This window comes from Acanthopagrus latus, chromosome 1 (assembly GCF_904848185.1).
Source record: "Acanthopagrus latus isolate v.2019 chromosome 1, fAcaLat1.1, whole genome shotgun sequence".
Classification (NCBI taxonomy): domain Eukaryota; kingdom Metazoa; phylum Chordata; class Actinopteri; order Spariformes; family Sparidae; genus Acanthopagrus; species Acanthopagrus latus.
In genome coordinates, this window is record NC_051039.1 from 9,666,583 (window position 1) to 9,686,553 (window position 19,971).

A 19,971-nucleotide genomic window follows, 5' to 3' on the forward strand; every position below is an offset into this window, starting at 1 on the left:
TGGTGGCTATTTCAAAGAGTCAGGTTAACGTTTTTTTTTTTTTTAGCGAACGCCTGAAGTCTGTCTGTCTTTTGTAAGCAGATGTAGCGGAGCAGTGTGCTGGTGGCAGGAGGGCCGCAGGGCAGATTACTCTTGTTAAAGTGGGGGTCCCCATAGGATCCACTTCAGAAGGAAGTCCTCATAAGTGATGTATGCCGGAGCTGACAGACAACAGAGAGTCCACAGCGGGTTGTTGCCAGATTGTGAGATCATTAGCAGAAAGTAGATGCGAGTGGACTCCATTAAATGAAGAATGCTGACAGAGCGTGCGCTGTAACAGAAAGACAGGACTTCTCAGAATTATGTCAAATTTAATACAGTACGCGAGGAATCATTGGATTTTTTTTTTTAATGAAAATATCATGACAGAATTTGTAACTGAAACTGAATGTTTTTACAGTAAAAATAGAAATGATTGAGTCGATGCAGTTTGAGTCAACGCGAGTTCATAAATCAACCGCCTTCAAAAGAGATGAAAGTAGATCCTTTTTTTGATTAGACATTTTCCAAGATAAGACAAAAAAGGAACCTAGACCGGTAAGCCCGCCACGTGCTGAGCTGATAAGCAAATGCACATATTCAGAGGTAAATATGCTGTGCGAGGGCATGTGAGTGCATGCACACAACGAGCATAAATAAACAACCTCCCTCCCCCATTGCGCGCACACACACAGTTGTGTGCACGCACACACACACACACACACACACACACACACACACACACACACACACCATCGGACGAAGACTTCGCCTGTCTCATGCAGTGTATTTCACTCTAATAATTATTAACAAGATTTGCAGGAATGAGCAAAACAGTTGACAGGAAGGCTCCAGAGTTTTCAGAATTGCCATTTGGTCCGGCCTATCCAAGCGAGAGTATATGTGTGTGTGTGTCTGTCTGTGTGTTAGTGTGTGTGTGTGTGTTTTTGTGTGTGTGTGTGTCTGTGCGCGTGCATTAGTGGGGTGGGGAAGGGGATGGCTGTGTTGTGTTTCCTGTGTCGCAGTTTACTGTTTTTTAGAGCAAGAAAAATGGGCTTATGTAACGGTCATGTGATTTAGCCAGAAATAGTGGTGGGGCTACAGCTGCTGCCTCTCCTCCTGCAGCTCGGTTCCTTGGCTTTTGGCAGCAGCCAGACAGACACACTGCGCACTACTCCTGCTAGCTCAAAAAACAACTTCTGCTCAGGCCTACACACATATACAAATACTGTACTGTGGAGGCAACAAAGGCAATGCACAGAATGTACATGTTGATAAGGGAACTGCATGCAAACATCGCACAAGCTCTCATGCTAAACACTGAAGCGTGAGCCAGAAATCTGAATTACTTCTGAAGGGATAAGCAATACGAGACCGACATGCAGGAAAGATATGCGCCGGCGTGCAAACATGTGCATCTTCACAACCGTTTACGCACAGAATCTTTAATTCAACCCAAACAGAGCTAAGCCATGCACCGGGGTCATCGGGGTCACTGCACCACACTATACCGCTCCATCTGCGCCGTGTCGTGATTTCCGTGCGCGTGTATTTGTTTGTGAAAGCAGATACAACATTTGCAGTGTACTTATTTATTTATTTATTTATTTTTCTAATTGCCAAGTGGAGCAGCTTTGGCCTTGTGTGTGTGTGTGCGTGCATGTATGCGAGTGTATATGGGAGTGAGAGGGAGAGTGAATGACTGTACGTGTGCACGAGCTTGAGCCTGCCTGCGTGTGGGCGTATGGCGCTCTGAGGCTGGCGGACGTGTGGAAAGAGGGAAAAAAAAAAGAGGGATGGAGACGCAGGCGTAGAGATGGAGAAGAGTGGAGGAGGAGAAGAGCTGTACAGTGAAGAACTAGTGGAGCGGAAGGAAGCGCTCTGAAATGGGAGATCATTGGGTTTAGCTAAGGGCTAGGCAGGAGGCAGGAGGGATTCTCGCCATGTTAGCATCACTGTCAGGAAGAGTCTAGCTGCAGCCAGTGTCCTGGTTCCAGCAAATATTAATACTCTCATGCCATATACTGTAAAATACACCATTAGTCATGCGTTGTAGAATGTGAGAGTGGAATAGTCACAATTTCAAACATTTTCACAGCGATAATCATGAAATGTAGATCTCCGATGATGCCAGACAGTTAATGGGTTTCTATGCTGACCTACATTACAAACCTACAGTACAATCAAACATTTACTTCCATTCATGTGAGAAGATCTGTACAGATACTACTCAATATTGCAGAGGCTGACCCTCCTTTCTTTGCTCTTTTTGCTGCACTTTGAAAATATCACCGCTGTTGTATGACAAGCTGCACATTTGCTTCACCACCGTACTGACCCCGTGTCTTGTCTACCCCGCAGGTCAGCACAACTACCTGTGCGCCGGAAGAAATGACTGCATCATTGACAAGATCCGAAGGAAAAACTGTCCGGCGTGCCGTGTACGGAAGTGTCTCCAGGCCGGGATGAACCTGGGAGGTGAGGAGTCACACCCCCTCATTACAGACAGATTTTGCCCTGTCACGTGTCTCGGATGTGACATTTGAGTCAGCCTCGCTCTGCGTTCAAGAAATTGTAGATATGGTAAAGTAGGTTTGGCTGTCGTCACAGGGGGCCCGAGGATGCTGAGTCACAGGATGTGTGTGTGTGTGTGTGTGTGTGTGTGTGTGTGTGTGTGTGTGTGTGTGTGTGTGTGTGTGTGTGTGTGTGTGCGCACGCGCGCATATACAGTAGTATATCTCAGCACAATATGCATAATGCATCTCTAGGAGGTGTAAAGCTCCAGTACTCTATATGATGCCAACTGACAAAGCCTGCAGACAAGTTACAGTGTTGTATTATGGGGAAATATACTGTAGTCGAGAGGGAGGTTTGTGTTGTGTTCATGTGTTACCAGTGGCTCATTACAATTCAAGGTCGCAGCGGTATAAACAAAGCTAAAAGCGTACTTGATTTGGAGTCCATTAGAGGTATTGAAATTACCAATGATTTTGAATTTTATGCTCCTGAAGGAAGCAAAAGGAGAAAAAAAAAGAAAAGAAAAAGAAATGAACATGTTGTTTATTTCTAAATTGTATTTTGAGATCGCGGGTTTGTTCCTCTCTCTCCCTCTACTCATACCTGCTATTTTCTTGCTGTCGTTACTGGTGCAGATGTCGTTGTAAAGGGTAACTCCACAAATTTTACATAAAGCGTGTTTACAGGTTTGAGGGAGCAGCATGAAATCTGATAAACTGCCTCCAGTGGTGTCACTCAGCGGCTAAATTGGATCGTGGGCAATGTAGGTGCTAGTTCTTTGAAAAGGAAGAAGAATGTGTGGAATGAAAATGGCAATATCTGCTGTATGGATTTTAAACATTTCATTTTCAAACCGTCCATAATGAGTCCAGTGGACTGCTTTTCAAAACCTGCAGCTTCTGTGAAGCCACAAAAAGTATCGTACAACACTATGAAGTCGCACTCCTCAAAACCGGTAAACACCAAACATAAGTGTGCAAAATTGGATCAGCCTTTAGGTTATTTATTGTACTGCTATATAATATCGTAAAGACTTGTGACTTAAATAAAATGTATATCAAAGTGTCAAACCTTCTCCAATTACTTGCGAATTCAAAGATGACCAAAGGATTAGAAACATGCACACATGCAGCTGCAGCTGTTTGCCTGAGCTGCTTAAGGCTTTCAAGAGAAATACTTGCCGGACTTCTAATTGAATCCAAAGTGACATTTTTGCAAATTGGAACGATGTGTGTTAATAGCAGTGGCAAGTTAACAAATGTCTGCGGAAAAAAAGGTCCTTAGACTTTTACAAAAAATATGACGGAGAACAAAGAAAAAAGCCCACTGAAATTCCTGGAGTTGCTGTCGAAATGACTGCAGAGTCGCTTTTCTTAATGATCATCACCTCATTGTCAGACCTGTTATTTTTATCGTACCCTGTGGCATATAAGACTCCTGTCATTACACACTTAAGCAATTTTGTTTTTATTTATTCATATATGCAGTGAGATGATTGTGTAAAAGCAGGGAATATTGAATATTTCAATCCTCTGGGACATTACTTTAACAGATGCTGTACTGTACTACACAGTACTGTATAGGCTACTGGTTTAAGAAAAGCCCATTTGGAAATGCACTAGAACTGTGTGCTGTCATGTCAAATCAAGTTTATTTGCAGCCATTTGCAGGTTTTACACGCCCATAACAGCAAGTGTCCCTTCAGGAAACATAGCGGCAGTTTAGTGAAAGGCTGCAGGAATGAGCTTCTAAGACTTTTTTGAGCTTTATTAAAGGGGACACTAATTTAAAACACTTATGTACATTTAAGAATGTGAAGAAAACCCAGATGTTCGCAGAAAACATTCAGTTAATGATGCAGTATATCAAAACCCCAAACATAGGAGGACAACTATTATCAGTGCCGCATAAAATGTGTTTCATTTCGATGGGTTTCTAGGAAAGCAGTCCCATTGCTGGGTTGTTGTCAACAATCTTATAAATTACACTTACAGTGTAGCCACTTAAAAGGACGCGCTCACAATGAGGGCAAAAAAAAAAAAAGACTAACTTCTCAAATTCTGGTGGGGAGGATTTGCTTGTTTACATTTTTGTTCAGGACCTCTGCCTTTGAAAGTTACAGCTAACACATGACAAATGTTCCGTCCTGGACACGATCCAAACCTCTTGTAGCACAATGTAAAATAAATAAATTGGCTCTGATTGGGGAAAATCAATTCCAGAAGAGCCCCTCATGATACATTTTCGGCACTGCGAATGTGTGAACGCTTATTTTTTATGGCCAATTTGACTTGCTTGTATATTTCAGTCAACAAAACTAATGTGGAAATGATGTATTATCGATTGAATGCGGAGTCTCAACGGAGTCCATTTGTCTTTGCTTTGACATCACTCTCCACTGGCATTACACAGTGTTTCACACGCAGAGATGTGACGGCAATAAACTCACTCGCTGGGGGAGGGAGAGGCTACAGGTGGGAGCTGGGATCAGGGCGGGTCGTGTGAAAATGCTATACGAGCAGCAGCAGCAGTGATGAGGTGGAGTTTTTGAGCGGTATGCATGCAGCTGTCAGGGTTGAAGGAGATGTGCAACAGCAGCATTCAGCAGTTACGATCGTTTTCTGTGATGCAATTTGCTGTCATCTGGCATCCTGAATGGGGTTAGACCACACTGACACCCCTGCAGGTTGACCTGACTTACAACATTCCCCCAAATAATTATAATACCCAAGAAAAATGCTGTGCAATTATTTTTTATCTACAAATTAGACAGTTGTTATGTAGGAATATGGCAAACTGTTTTATTGAGAATGCCCCCTTTTTTATGCTTTGGTACATGCCTTTTGCATTTTTATTTTTAAAGTTTAACCTTTTCAAGTATAACTAAACTATACTGACAGAAAAAAGTAGCATCATCACATAGTTTACCCATAAAACTGAGGTCAGCACAGAGGTGGAATGAGGAGTGATGTAAAAAAAAAAAAAAACAATGTGTCAATTATATAAAGACATGACAGTCAAGCAGAAGCGTAATTATTAACTGAAAGGATAAGCTCACCCAAAATAAAAATCAGTCATTATCCACTAACCCCCATCATGATGGAAGGACGGGTGAGGTTTCATAGCCAACAAAACATTACTGAAGCGTAACAGCAAAACAGCGTTGCAGCATTCTCCTGAATAACTGAAGTAGATCCGGACTTTTTATAAAACATAAAAATGCTCCACACAGCTTGTCTGGCATAAATCCATGTCTCTGTAAGTCCAGAGATCCCACATTGATATGAAAAGGAGCCATTTACACCCTTTTCAGACGGGGTGCTTTTAGCTCACCAGCTACAGCGAAGATTTTGGAGTGAAAAGTGTAAATAGCGTCTCTGCGAATATATTGGGGATCTCGAAAAGCTTCCCTAGACTTCGACTTCACTGGCTGAGCTGGCTGTACTGTAGCTGTTCAATATCTTTTTTTTCCTGTCATTTTAAAACAAGTTTCGGGGAAACTGCAGCGCTGTTTTGCTGTGAAGCTCTAGAAACCTTTTGTGCACTGTATCAGCATGAGGGTGAGTAGATAATGACTGAATTCTCGTTTTTGTATGAACTTATCCTTAGGCATCTCACCGGCACAAGAACACGACTTGTAGTAAACACATTTCTTTCTAGTGAAACGTAATGTAGTGTTGAAAAGCAGCAGATGACCATGAGTCATGAATAAAAGCTCAAGGTTGCCAATGAGCGTGGCGGTGTGTTTGAGTTGCAGCAATCTGAATGAGTGCTCAGCTGTTTGGATCTAATTTTGATACGAAGGTGATTAAAGGTTGGTGTCGGATTCCCAAAGCTAAAGAAGAAACGTGGTGCTTGATTAATAATAAGTACGTGGAGGAAAAAGAGAGTGAAAACTGAGTCTGTGTTTAGTAAAATAAAGGAAAACTCATTTCTTGACTTTGCTTCATAGGACAACATTTGTCTTAATGTTCCTACTGGAAAAAGGCTCCAAACAACTCAGTCAAATAAATCAGCCCATAGCTAGGCCCACAAAACATCAACATCACCACCGTGGAAATCAAAAGATTAGCATCATGTCAAACAAAGACATTTGAAAAATGACCTCATCCAGCCAGGAGCGAGACAAATCACAGTCGGCTAATGCCAATGCAAACAGCCGGTGATGTCTCAAACATATCTGTATAACACACGTAGCTTTCAACAAGAACTGCACCAAAGCTTAAACAGACACTGAAAACAGCCACCAGCAGGCGCATCAGCCACATAGCTTACTGACATTTCTTTAGCATGTTAGCCAGTTCCAGGATGGCATTAGCGGACATGTTGGCATGTTAGCTTGTTAATGAAATGGTACATTAGTACTAAACACTCAACCAGCTTAAAGGTGTTACGTACATTTACTCACCAGAAACTGTCTTCAGCAGTAGAGACACCAATGCTGTGCCAACTTTTTGTTCTAACACATCTTTCTTTGCTGACAAAGGTTGTTTCTTGCCTTCTAGGAGCTACTTCTTCTTCTTATCATGTTGGACTGAGAGCAAACTAGATGTTACTGGTAACTCACTGTCGCCCCTTCTGTGGTACAAAGTGGTGTTGCGAGACAGTGTGGGCAGAGTATAGCCAGTTAGCATGCTAACTTCAGTCTCTGTGGCACAAACATAGGCGTCTCTTACATGACGACAATTTATCAGTCAGTTTATCTCTTCAAACTAAAACCCTCCCTCAAAAAGATGGCCGTATGGCACAGGTCATGTTTAATATCATTATATACATATGTTTTGTATAATAAAAATGATGTATGAGTGTTGCTATATACCTGGAGTTGATAACCTGAGAAAGGCGAGAGACTCTATGCTATGCTATGATGAACTGTATGTAATTTTTTTTCGTCAACCCTCAGAGACGCCCATTTGGGAATGCTCAAACAATACACAGGAAATGAAACATGAATATTGTTCTTTTATGTGCTCTTGGTTTCACTGGACTCCATTCCAGATGGACACTTTCCAATTTCTGATTCACACTCTAACATTTGGAGTTACAACTTCCCAGAAGCTATAACTTTCTTCACATACAGAGATAACAGCTTTTCTCAAGAATGGTAGAACCTGTTGAAGCTGATAAGCTCGACTATAACCTTGAAGTGAAAAATAAAAAATAAAACACATTGGTTTAAAATGAAATCTTTAATATCAACAAGCACACATTTTTGCACTCAGATAGGCCACCATGCACTATAAATTTATATAAGTTGTACCCATTTAGTATCTGTCACATTTCAATTACAACCTCAGATGATTAATGTAAGAAATGCCACCATCAACAATGTGTTAATGAGGGCTGTTGTGTTCCCCGCAGCACGAAAGTCCAAGAAGTTAGGGAAGCTGAAGGGTGTCAGCGAGGACCTGCAGGGCTCAAAGGACGGCCAGACTGCCACAGGTGGCGTTGGCGGTTACCTGTCCTCAGAGAAGGAGCTGAACGCCAGCGCTGCCAATGCCCTGGTGCCCCACGGGCCTGGGGTGGTCACACCTTTTCTGCCGCCCTCCATCTGCAGCGTGTTGGAGCTGATCGAGCCCGAAGAGGTGTACTCCGGCTATGACAACACGCAGCCTGACACCACCGACCACCTGCTGTCCAGTCTCAACCGCCTGGCCGGAAAGCAGATGGTACGAATGGTCAAGTGGGCCAAAGTACTTCCAGGTTAGTGACCAATGGAGCGGTGGGCAGAGGCCCAAAACGTTGTTTAAGAGAGGTGTTGAAGCCAGGACTGGAAAGGAGTGGAAACTTATTAGTTATGTGAAAATAATGTCTGTAAATCTTATTTTTTAAAAGGCCACTGTGCAGAATTTAATGGCATCCAACCAACTGAATATACCCCCAGCTTCACCCTCCACTATGGAATATTATGTTCCATTTCTGCCCCTTAATCCCCCTAAATCTTACACACCGGACCTTTGAAGGTTATGTTCAATGGATATGGATTTCAAAGTGAATCAAATGGATAAAAGATTAAAGTAGCTTGTAAATTCGGAAGCATGTATATTTTCAGAATGTCCTCAACCACTTTGACGTCTACATCGTTATCATTGAAATGTAATCAGTTTTATTTAGAAACTGCTAAGTTGTGAAACACATCAGTCTAACAAATCAGCAGGAGTCTCCACTATAATTACAGAGTGGGGTATTTAATGAAGATAACACGCCTGCGTCGTCTTCTTTTGATCTCCACATTTTTCAGAACGCGACACTGCTAGTTTTGTCAGGGCACGCGATTTTAATTTTAAACACAAGGTCAGGAAATGATCCTGTAAAGCTTCAACAGGATTAGTAAGGGAATCCTGTTTTACCATTTAATGGAATCAAGATTAAGATTTCCAAACAGAACTCATTTACATCATCGCTGTCAGATGTTGTGCTGAACGGAAGATCTAATGTCTATCTCATTAATTTCTACCTTAAAAATCCATCAGAGGAAGAAAAAAAAAAATATTTGAAAAGGGATAAACAAGTTCCCCTAAAATGCCAGTCAGTGGGAGACATATTGAAAGATGCCTCACAGGTAGCCTCTTTGAGGCTGTTTAATTTGCTGTATTGCAAATATTTGATACCTCCACGGTGTCTGCTTGCTATATCCGGACGTATAAATAGAAGGGGAGCCAGACAGAAGGGTCAAAATGAGTACCTTCGACTTTCAGATATGTCCCCGCCTGCATTCAGCTTACATTTGCGATGTGGCAGGCCTGACACGCAGGGCAACATGGAACAATATTGTCACAAGCACTATGTTCGCAGGACTGTGTTGGGAGCTAAATTATTAGCACACACTGCTCTGATGTTTTGTTATGTTTAAAGCTACAAAGAAAAAGAAAACATCAAACTCTGATTAGTTCATAGTCTTATAATCAGCCAGCCCTGTGCTCTCTTTATTATTGGCTAAATAAAGTGTAAAGAGTGTAAAGCCAGAGACCCAGAATACCTTTTCTACAAATGTGCATATATATATTTATATTATTGTATTTTGCAGATTGACTGCGTATTGACTAAAATAGTCCCTAAGCCTTGATAAGTGACTTGCGTGTCCTCACTTGGCCCGCGTTTTGCATGAGGAGGAGTTTGATTGCGAGTTTGGCAAGTTTCCTATTCGACTCTATTTTTGGAGCGCCATAGACGACCCGCCAATAACTGGAGGCCTTGAGGGAATTTGTATAAAACAAGAATGGGTGAATACTTCTCAGTGGTTATCACGTCTAAACAAATATTGGCACAAAATGAGCACACAGTGGCAGAGACACACACTGGTGATGTAGTGCACGTGAGCAAACAGGCAGGCCGCACACGTGCGCGCACTCAGCTGAGTAGGTGCCTTGTAAGTTGCTGCTCAAGTCCAAATGTATTCAATCGATGCGGGAGTAACGACAGCCACATTCAAACATTGTGCTTTTTTTTCTCATCAGCCTCATCTGTGTCTGCTATGTGTGTGTGTGTGTGTTTGTGTGTGTGTTAGGTTTCCGGGGCCTGCCCATCGAGGACCAAATCACCCTGATCCAGTACTCATGGATGTGTCTGTCCTCCTTTTGCCTCAGCTGGCGCTCCTACAAACACACCAACGGACAGATGCTCTACTTTGCCCCTGACCTCATCTTTAACGAGTAGGTCTACACTTCCATATCTGCAGGACACCGCACACACCGGGCCGATGTTATTAAAGCGCACCGCTCGCTGACATTTAGCAGCAGCCGGGGGAAGAAATGCTCAGATCCTTTACTTAAGGATAAGATAAGTTCACCCAGAAATAAAAAATGAAATGACAGCCATTATCTGCTCATCGCCATGCCGATGGAGAGTCGAGCGAAAGTTTTATTTATTTATTTATTTATTGGCGGCTTGCGAAACATTTCATTGCGGTGTTGCAGTGTCGCAGCATTGTCCTGAATAACCGTACTAGGAAGGGATTTCATGCTTTTCACCTGGCTTAATTAAAATCTCAGAAAGCACAAATGGAGGTGAAAAGACGATTTCCTGACTTAATTTTCAAAATTCAAGTATGTATAAGTATATATATGTAAGTATTTCCAGCAGAATGTAAGAAATCCAATGTCAAACTTCTAGCTATGCAAATTTTAGAAAAAAAAATATTTTGAATCAGGACTTCAGGGATTCACCTTTTAATTTGTTTTGTTTGTTGCTGGGCAATTTACAACTTAACTAAGTAGTTAAGTACACTGTGACCTCACGTAAATCCCAGCATAGCTTTGCACAACACTAACCCGTCTGATCAGCGACATAAACTGACCCGAGCTGACCTGAAGTGACCTGTGAAAGCCTTATATCTACAACAGCGCTTTATATAGGTAAAAGGTTAATAGGTTTACTACTAAACTAGTGACAGCAGTGACATGACTGTAGCAAGGTAGACGTACAAAGCAGAAGTCTCCCCGAGATATTAGGTGGGTTTGTGTCCCGTAGATTTAATAGTTTTTTATCAAAGAGAGGTTTCATCAGAAATTAGGCATTATGTAAAATACAATTGATATCCCCCCCGCCCCCCCCCCCCCCACACACACACACAAAAACATGTCTATTAAGTGAGGTAGAGTAATTTGTTTTTCAGAGTATATAATTAGTAGATACAGTAATTGGCTGAACAGCATGGCTTTGACAATTAAACGTTTAGTAGCCCCTGCTAGTTCTAGAGGCTCATCAGATGCAAATGTATGCATGAACATCAATTTGACTTGTAGAACTTGGAGAGTAAGGAGTTTATTTACCTGCTGTACAATTCTGAATATCCCATTAACATACCTGAAGACTATTGAAGGGGACAAATGAGTTTTTATGGTAATGACGTTGCTTTCGGGAAATCGTTTTGCTAAAACAAGGTCATAATCTTCAAGAGGAAATACGTTTTATACTTTCCGATGGTTCCTTAATTGCGTCGAGCCCAGGTGATCGAGGCCTAGCAAAGGCCGGTGAATGGGCTAACATGATGTATGTTAATGTTTGATCGGGAGAGCGGGTGCAATGTGGGCCTTTCCTCCTCGGTGCCGTTGGTGCGTGGCTGGTGATGAATTGAACGTTATAGAATTAATCAAAAATGAGAGTAGCAACCTCTGTAGGCAGCCTTGATGGTGGAGGAGCCAGTTCACTCAGGGGCAGCTTTAAAAGCTCCAAATAAAAGCTTGTGTAAGTCAATGTCAGTGGGTCAGTTTGTCCCAAACAAATACATAGATAAATAAACAAACAGCCGCACGAATGCCATTGTGTAACGTGGCTGCAGCCTCTGCGAGCCTGCGTTGTATCGCTGTGCTCTCAGTACAGTTGGTAAAACATTAGTTTGCCACACCAGCGATCCTCTGATCCTTTAATCAATTTAGTGGCAAGCGGATCACGGTTTATTAAGAATTATGCGTTTCCTTCTGTGAGATGACAACAGCTTTTGGAGGAAATCTAATTTTGCGATTGAGACATAATGGCTTGTGCCTCTTGGCAAGTTCAGTCCGGAATGACTGCTAACAGAGCAAAATGTTGGAGTCGCACGTGCATTTCTGTAATGAATTAACATGAATTCTTTGGAGAGAAATTAAGTTATCTTCCTGACGGCACAGTAAGCTGCTGCCTCTGCGTGTGACGCGTTTGCAGCGGGCCTGTCCCGTTGACAGATGGGCCTGGTATTCGGCTTGACAGAGCAGATGAGATGTAGACCGGCTGGAGATGGAAGGTGGCCTGGATTTCTGGTCACATGCTTTGCTGCTCTGTGTGAATGTCACTGCCATCTTCGCTGTGTCTGTTATCAGGTCAAGGTGCACGCCTCGCCTCCTCTTAACGTACAGTAGTCTGTCTGTTGTTTTCAGCTCATCAATAATTCTGTGAAAAATAACAAGGGCAGAATTGGTCCGTATCTTTGCTGAGTCCACTCGGTCTTTGGGGGGTTTGGACGGTGTACACTTGTTTCCATAGCTACTTAGTGCTTATTGACCCAGGGCATTAAGGCATTTATTGAATAGACTGTCCGCTCACTCAGCTCTTAGAGTGGAATCTGTCACTGATTGAGAGTAAATACTGCAAAGACAAACGCACATTTTGTATTAACGACGAAGCAAGCCTGCATTGTCCGTGTCATTCAGTTACATGAGCAATGCTCCTAAAACAATAAGTCGTGAGGACGTATTCATATGAAAATACATCTTTTTTTTGGATGAGGATAAGGGAAGACACTGCTCTATAGTCTGGCGTTACAGAATCGGATACTTCTGAATCACTTGCCAGACGGCAGCAGGGTGAACAGAATGTGTCCGGATGTTGTCTTTTCGTATCCTTTGGGCTCCATGCAGACATCTCACCTCACTACTGATATCACTGTGCCAGTTTGTGTGATGAATCCAGTCAGAAATGCTTTCTGTCGCTCCCCTGCGAAAGTTGACGAGCACTTGGCACCAGAATTTAACCAAATATTCCTTAAGAAATGGAGCCTTTTCTGAGCTTTTCTTGACCAGGGTGACGAGCTGTAAAGACCATGACAGGTTATCTGTGATGTTATTCCCAGGAACCTAAAACTCACCTTAGCCCCACTGATGTAGAGAGGACAGCCAAACAGGTTTTCTCTCTATGCAGAGCACTCGCATCCGTTCTTTTTAATAAGTATGACACATTTAAGACAGGTGCAGTCACAGTCAGCAACTGCTCGATCTTTGGACGACTGCAACCACCAGTTAAAAGTGCATTTCTGTCAGTTTGCAGGCCAGTTAGCTAATGAGTTAGCTGTGGTTGGCAGTGGATCATCTAAAGATTTTAGATCAGTCTTGAAGGCGTCCTGCAATCTAGCAACCTAGAATCTACTACTCACGGTGTCCAATGTTTTCTCACTTACTTTCTTACCATCTGACCAGCAGATCCGTGCCACTTGAGCCAAAACAAAAGAGTGACGGGGTCAACTAGATGGCTGTGATGACTGGAGGAATGACTTCACATGGCTTGTTCTTGGCCAACATATTATGAATAATGCAACACTGAATAGATTTTGATATTAAGTTTTTACCAGATCGCCTGCCCCTAGTCTATACTTTCAGTTCAGGTGCAGTACGGCCACACGCTCCTCATTTGTCAGCATCACTGCTAACAAAACTCTGTGTGTCCTTGTAAACTGCAGTTACTGATGCCGATGATTTACACTGTGTCACTGTTCCCCTGCCAGCTCGGCTGTCAATCAAACACATACACCGGCCCACCCATCTCTAATGCATCTCCAGAAAAACCTCTGTCACCTTTCGCTATTAAAAGAATGAACATAAATGTTACAATTTAGATGTGACACTTGACCGATCGTGATTTCAGTAACATTTTCAAGTTTTGTCAGCTCCCTCCAACCCTCCTTTTTTTTCTCCTCACTCCTTCCTGAATCTTCCACGGCACCGGAGAAAGAGAGCGAGTTCAAGACTGTGAGAGAGAGACATAAAGAGAAACAGAGCGAGTGCACGACAGAGAGATAAAGAGAGATGAGAAAGAGCGAGAAAGGGGGAGGAAAGGAGAGACGTTGCTGCCAATTTTTTTTTTTTCTTTCCTCCCCAAAACCAGCAGCTCATTTTGGGCAGTGATTCAGCAAAAATTGATTTCAGGAAGAGAGTGTGAGAGTGGAGAGGGAGAGAGGGAGAGGGAGAGAGGGAGAGGAAAAAAAAAACGTGTGGAGACTTTAGAAACTCCTGCCCAAAGTTGTATCAAATGATGTTATGCCGCACTTTGTGAAACTGCTCACATACACAGAGCAGCTCAGCGGGGGGAAACAGGTCCGCCGCTCTCCCAGACGTTGTCACAGTTTATCAGTTATTTAGGCCGACAGACACAGCTGTACAGTAAATATTGTAAAGTGTTATGCCGTCTCTCGCTTTAATGGGAACATTATGCGCCAGTTTCCAATCGGCTGCTCCCCGTCTCCCCCCCCTTCTACAGAATGTCTAGTTGTTATCAGGATGAAGTCTCCACCCTCACTGCCTGTGTAACGATGCGGTTTCCCCTGTATTTTGGGGTGAAACTCGAATGTGTTTCAAGTGGAGCCACACCAGTCGCGTTAAATTACTGAAGTCTCAATGCGACGGTGATTTACAGCGAAGAGAAGTGGCATCCAAAGCCAGCGATTCCCCCTGAATCTGTGGCATCTGCGGAGCACATTTCTGATTGGCTCACGCTTTATCCCTCCTAATGTTTCTTTCCTGTTTTTGTGAGCCCTGTGACGTAACCGAGATTATTTTGCTGATAAAATGTGTGTGGAGGAGAACAGGAGCGAGATGGTGTTATGCACGGCGAGCACGCACGATTATGCGCGCAAACTTAACGGCGTCTTTTTGCGGCAAGTCGACGCACATGAACCCGCTCGGTCAACATTTGCATCCGTTACATATGTTTCATGTGTGCGTCATTTCTGTCAGCGCATGGTAAACATGTTGTTCAACACATCCCAGTTAAGAATGTTTCTATGGTGACTAGGGTTAGATAAGGGGTCTGTCACAGCCTTAAGGAAAGTGGTGCATCTGTGCTGTGATACTGTACGCAGCACTCTGCAATCTGGGGGGATTTGGTATTCTGCTCTTAGCCCAGACTAGCAGGATCCTCCTCTGCACTGTGTGGAAATATTGTTTCGCCGGGCTGAACTAGTTTGGTAGGAAAAGGGAGTGAGGAAGTGAATGAGTAAGTCTGCTGTGGCATAAAAAAGCAGAATGAGTGGGTAAACGAATGAATAAATGAGCGAGCAGAGGTAACTGATCACATCTAATGCAGGAGGTTCTGGAGAAAATGCGTAATTCTGGTGTCGTGTTTTCTTTTTTCCCGTCTTCAGGGACCGCATGCAGCTGTCGGCCATGTACGACCTGTGCCTGGGCATGAGGCAGGTGAGCCAGGAGTTCCTTCGACTGCAGCTAACCTACGACGAGTTCCTCTCCATGAAGGTCCTCCTGCTTCTGAGCACAGGTAGGCAACGAGCCGCCGGCCTGCAAAGAACACTTATTATATACTCACCTGCTTTTTGTTCTTAGCCACTACCTGCATATTGTCCCCAAACTCCCCTCGAGCAAAAATTACTAACTGTATGATAAAATGCCAGACGAAAATAATTTGTTTTAAAAGAAAAAAAAAAAAAACCCTTATGTAATCAACATTAATTTCATGCAAGAATTAATTGAAATTTCAGGCTGGCTATTACTCAGACTGACTAAATCACAAGCACTTACATTATTGCTGTAAATGTGGGTTCCCTGGCTAGAGGGCCCACAGAACAAACACTGCTAATAGAGATCACAGCACATGCGACCACCCTCGCGCCCGATAACGGCGACTACATTTCATGGCAGCGACTGAACTGACCATGTTCCTTCCCCGATATCGAAAGACGGATTCTCCTTTCTTCGCAATCTGCATTCAAAGTCATCCCAACAGCGTGAAAGCAGGATTATTCAATGTCTTTAGCTGCAATCATTGACATATATAAAGACTTTTACTGTATAGAAATGAAGCCAAAATACCCCAGATACAAGCGTTATGTAAATATTCTACTGGTGAAGTGAACATTTTACCTTGTTTTTATAGCATCAAACAACTAATTAAAACCAAAATGATCAGATAAAAATGACCACTTGAACATCAGTGTGATGAGAGTGAGCTAAAGAATGACTAATGTTTCTTCTGCTAACATGGAGGGGGAGTAAATATTAACCTGTACTCCAGCCAGCCGCCAGGGGAGAAGCTGCCATGTTGTCCACCTTTATATATGTCGATAACTACCCCCCCAGATTTCCTCTTGCCTTGGCGGCCACAGTTTTCACCCCAGGGGTCTGAAATTCAGCATGGAAGGTCAAATGTGTCCGTGAAGGTGTGCGTTTGCGGTCATGCCAATTGGCCTGGCTGCTGTAGCCACCTGTGGGAAGCATCGTTGAACTCAGCGGAGTTCCTTTATCATTGCTCCGTCTCCTTCTGTTGATCCATCAGTTCGTTGGTCCGCAACGGTGTGTCCGCCCCGGCAGCAACCTCGGCTTTCTATCCGCGAGGCTGAAATTTGCCGTGGAGGTCAAGCGTTAGCGAGGGCTGTGTGCCAGTGAATGTATGAACACGTGGATGCCTGCGAGATGTATAAATTCAGGCCTGGCTGATCAGGAGATCATGCTGGCGAGAGCGTTAGCATAATTTCACCGAAATATTATTACAGTTTTTTTTCTTGCACATCATATTCATCGACACACTCTCTGCCATTTTAATGAGACTCAAACCTGTGCGTCGTTATCGCGCCGCTTGTGCTGCATCCTGACTCAACCATCACGGTGGTGCAGCTGGATGATGCTTTTAAGACCACAGATCATCTGCGCTTTGTTTTTTCGACGGGGGAGGTGTCTGTGTCTCTGCTCTTACAACTCTCACAGGCAGAGGTGCGACGCCTCATGCGCTCCCAAATCAACACTTGCTCCTCACAATTGTATTGTGTTATGCGGTGGGGTGTTTGGACTGCCTGAGCACCCAACAGTTCCCACATTGAATGTATGGATAAGGCGCCTTGTGCTCCCTTAAATCCGCCGCACACCTTTGAGGCAGTGCTGGCAGTGCTTGGTACCCTCCTCCTCGCGCCCACGATCATGCCTTTTTAATGTCTGGTAGATTATCGTTCTCGGTAATCCTTCAACAAGCGGAACAAGTGTGGAATTAAGTCTTATAGATGTCGCATGCACCTGTTTGTGTAGTCATGTTATGCAGATGCAGAGGGGATCGGTGTCTTCATTTTTCCGTTCTCTGAGCGCAGGATGCTCCGTTTCATATGATTTATTTGAATTTTTTTTTTTTTTCAAATTGCCCATAAACACAAAAAATCCGTCTATCACTCGCGAAAAAAAAAAGTCTCAACACGTTGCCACTCGGTGCCAAACTGCGCCGCCCCCCCCCAGGCACCGCAGCCTCACGGAGAGGATGTGTTGGACCAAGTTACTCAGCTGGAAACTGAAAGCAGTTCTTTCCACCACCTCAACAGCCTGTGAGCCGCTGCTGTCGGCTCAGTAGTAGCGGTTAAAGATTCCATGATGGCGGCTGCGTTTAAACTTTCACCGTCCACACCCACCCGCACTGGGACACATCGAGACCTGTTGCAGTAGCTCTCAAACGTCCTTGTGGGGGATTCATCTGCGTGGGCTTAATTTTTTTGTGTCAATAGATGTTCGATGGCTAGAGAGAGAGAGAGAGAGAGAGAGAGAGAGAGAGGATAAGGGGGTGGGGGGTGGCGGGGTGAGGGAGAGTCACGGCGAGCTATTTGAAGAGTCTGCATGCTGGCCAGACTTCAAACCCTTTGAACTACAGCACCAGTGCCAATCAGTGGAAATATTCATTGGCAGAGTATTTATTTTTCAGTTAGTCAGGCCTCTGAAAGTGGTGCGTGAATGCTGGACTCACACAACCTTGGTAAACTTTACTTGATCTGAGCATCACAAGTTCTGCCATTATGAATGTAACATGTCGGCCAATTAGCTGTAACCATTATCCAAAATGAGTTGTAACAAGTGCAACCATAGGCGAAGCTTATAGTCTTGTGTCATTAACATTAACAAGTGCGGCACCCGTTCAAAAAATAAAAAACCTGTCTTCTCTCATTCAAACTTGTTTAACCTGATTTTGTTTATGTCTGCTTCCCCAGCAGCCCAGTTTCAGTCTGCAGAGTCATGAACTAAGCATTTGAAAGCCACGCCCCCACTGCTGCTGTTGTCCAAATTGCACCAAATTTGGCACTGCAATTCCTTGTGTCCTCAGCAACAAACATGCCAAGAATGAAGTAGATCAGACTAACACTTCTCTTGAATCGCATACAGACAGACAGAGATTCATCGCATTATAGTTTAGATTCAAAGGTCAGAAACAAGGGCAGATATTTCAGCTTTGGCTTTGAACTAATTGTGAATGAATGATTGAACAATTTTAATCAAATTACTTTTAATTTTTTCTACAGAAAACCAACATTTTGTTACCCAACTGAACCCTTGGTTGAGAGTAAACAAGCAACCTTTGAAGCTGTCTACATGTTTGTTAAAAAAAAATAAATTGCACTTGGTCTGCTACTCGTGCCCTGATTCTGATGCATCTTAGCATTACCGTTTCAAAAAAAAAAATCCATCAGGCTTCACAGTAAATGCAGTCTTGCAGAAAGACCCAAAAACTGCAGTCCGACAGTGCTGGAAGGCATTTTTGCAATTTCTAAACCCTAACCCTAAACAATAAACAGCATATTTGAAAGATTTGTGATCTTAAAATGACATGCATCTCGTTTAAAACTGCTTTTTGTGCAGTACCTACACCAGTCCATACATAGAAAAAAAAAAAAAAACACATCCTGCCAGTAAACATACAGTGCATCCCTGACCGGTGGTGTAAGGTTGGTTTGGCTCCATGGTCGAGTGACATATGGAAGAGGCGGTGCTCTTCCCTGATATAAACTCGGTGTTGTTGAGTCATCTGGAAGCAGGGGAGCTCCGGCTGGACCTCGGCTATTAGATGTTGGGAGCGATGAGGAAGAGAGAGCGAATACAGAAAGGGATGAGGAAACCAAGGGGGGAAAGGGAGATTTTAAAAGAGCGAAATCAGACAAATGTTGACAGTGAGAGCTTGTGTTGGTGAGAAAAGAGACAGGTGCATAGCTATGGGGAGAAAAGACAGAAAGAAAGAAAGAAAGAGAGAGAGAGAAAGACAAAAGGGGGTGGCGGGAGGGGAGGTTGGCAGAGCCGGTCCTTCTGTTGCTGTGGCCTCCCTCTCCCTCTCCTCGCTGGTCCTCTGGAGGCTTTCCAGAGAGCCCTGCTGTACTTAATAAAGGCCAGTCAAGCACCAGGCAGTGCTCCAAGACCTGCTATTTTTCTTCACTTCCTTCAAACCCGGGCTGGAATTTTTAAGGAGAAGGAAAGTGGGGGGGGGGGGGGATTGAAACAGCAAATTTAAGGTGTTCAATCTGCTCCGGTTATTGGATTTGGTTAAAGAAGAGTGTTAAAATCCGAGCGAAGGGGAAGAAAATAATCATCCAGCGCTTCGTTTCCACTGTGCAGCGGATAGATTCATGTACCTGCCTATTTCCAAAGTGCACACCATGGAGCAACTGTACTGTATTTCTGCAAAAGCACATGTGAATAATTAAAAAATCTCTGGATCTTTCGGAGCCCGCTGTAGGACTTTCTTAGTTACAGTTATTCGGTGGTAAAGCTCCGGCGTTGTGGAGAAAGGAGTAGCGGCAGAAATGTTTACAGAGGAGTTGTCAGAACTTGTCAGCTGAGCAAGTACTACAGAGTCGCTAAGAGTGTGTGTGTGTGTGTGTGTGTGTGTGTGTGCCTTTGGGCTGGTTTTGAAAAACTGAGTGTGTCCGTGTGTGTGTGTGTGTGTTAGTTATGGAGCGAAAGAGAGAGAGAGAGAGAGAGAGAGAGAGAGAGGGTGAAT

The 19,971-nt window shown here is 43.6% G+C and overlaps 1 protein-coding gene across 3 annotated transcripts in view; it reads left to right on the plus strand.

Moving 5' to 3' along the window:
• The window catches only part of nr3c2 (nuclear receptor subfamily 3, group C, member 2), an 84,612-nt gene that overhangs the window by 56,135 nt on the left and 8,506 nt on the right, over nucleotides 1-19,971 (plus strand). For 2 of the 3 annotated variants that reach the window (XM_037108694.1, XM_037108706.1), the window contains 4 exons: nucleotides 2,380-2,496; nucleotides 7,897-8,238; nucleotides 10,043-10,187; nucleotides 15,365-15,495. In XM_037108694.1, coding sequence (XP_036964589.1) covers nucleotides 2,380-2,496; nucleotides 7,897-8,238; nucleotides 10,043-10,187; nucleotides 15,365-15,495 — 735 coding nt within the window. The remainder of the gene's footprint in view (nucleotides 1-2,379; nucleotides 2,497-7,896; nucleotides 8,239-10,042; nucleotides 10,188-15,364; nucleotides 15,496-19,971) is intronic. The other variant, XM_037108698.1, reaches the window with a different exon arrangement.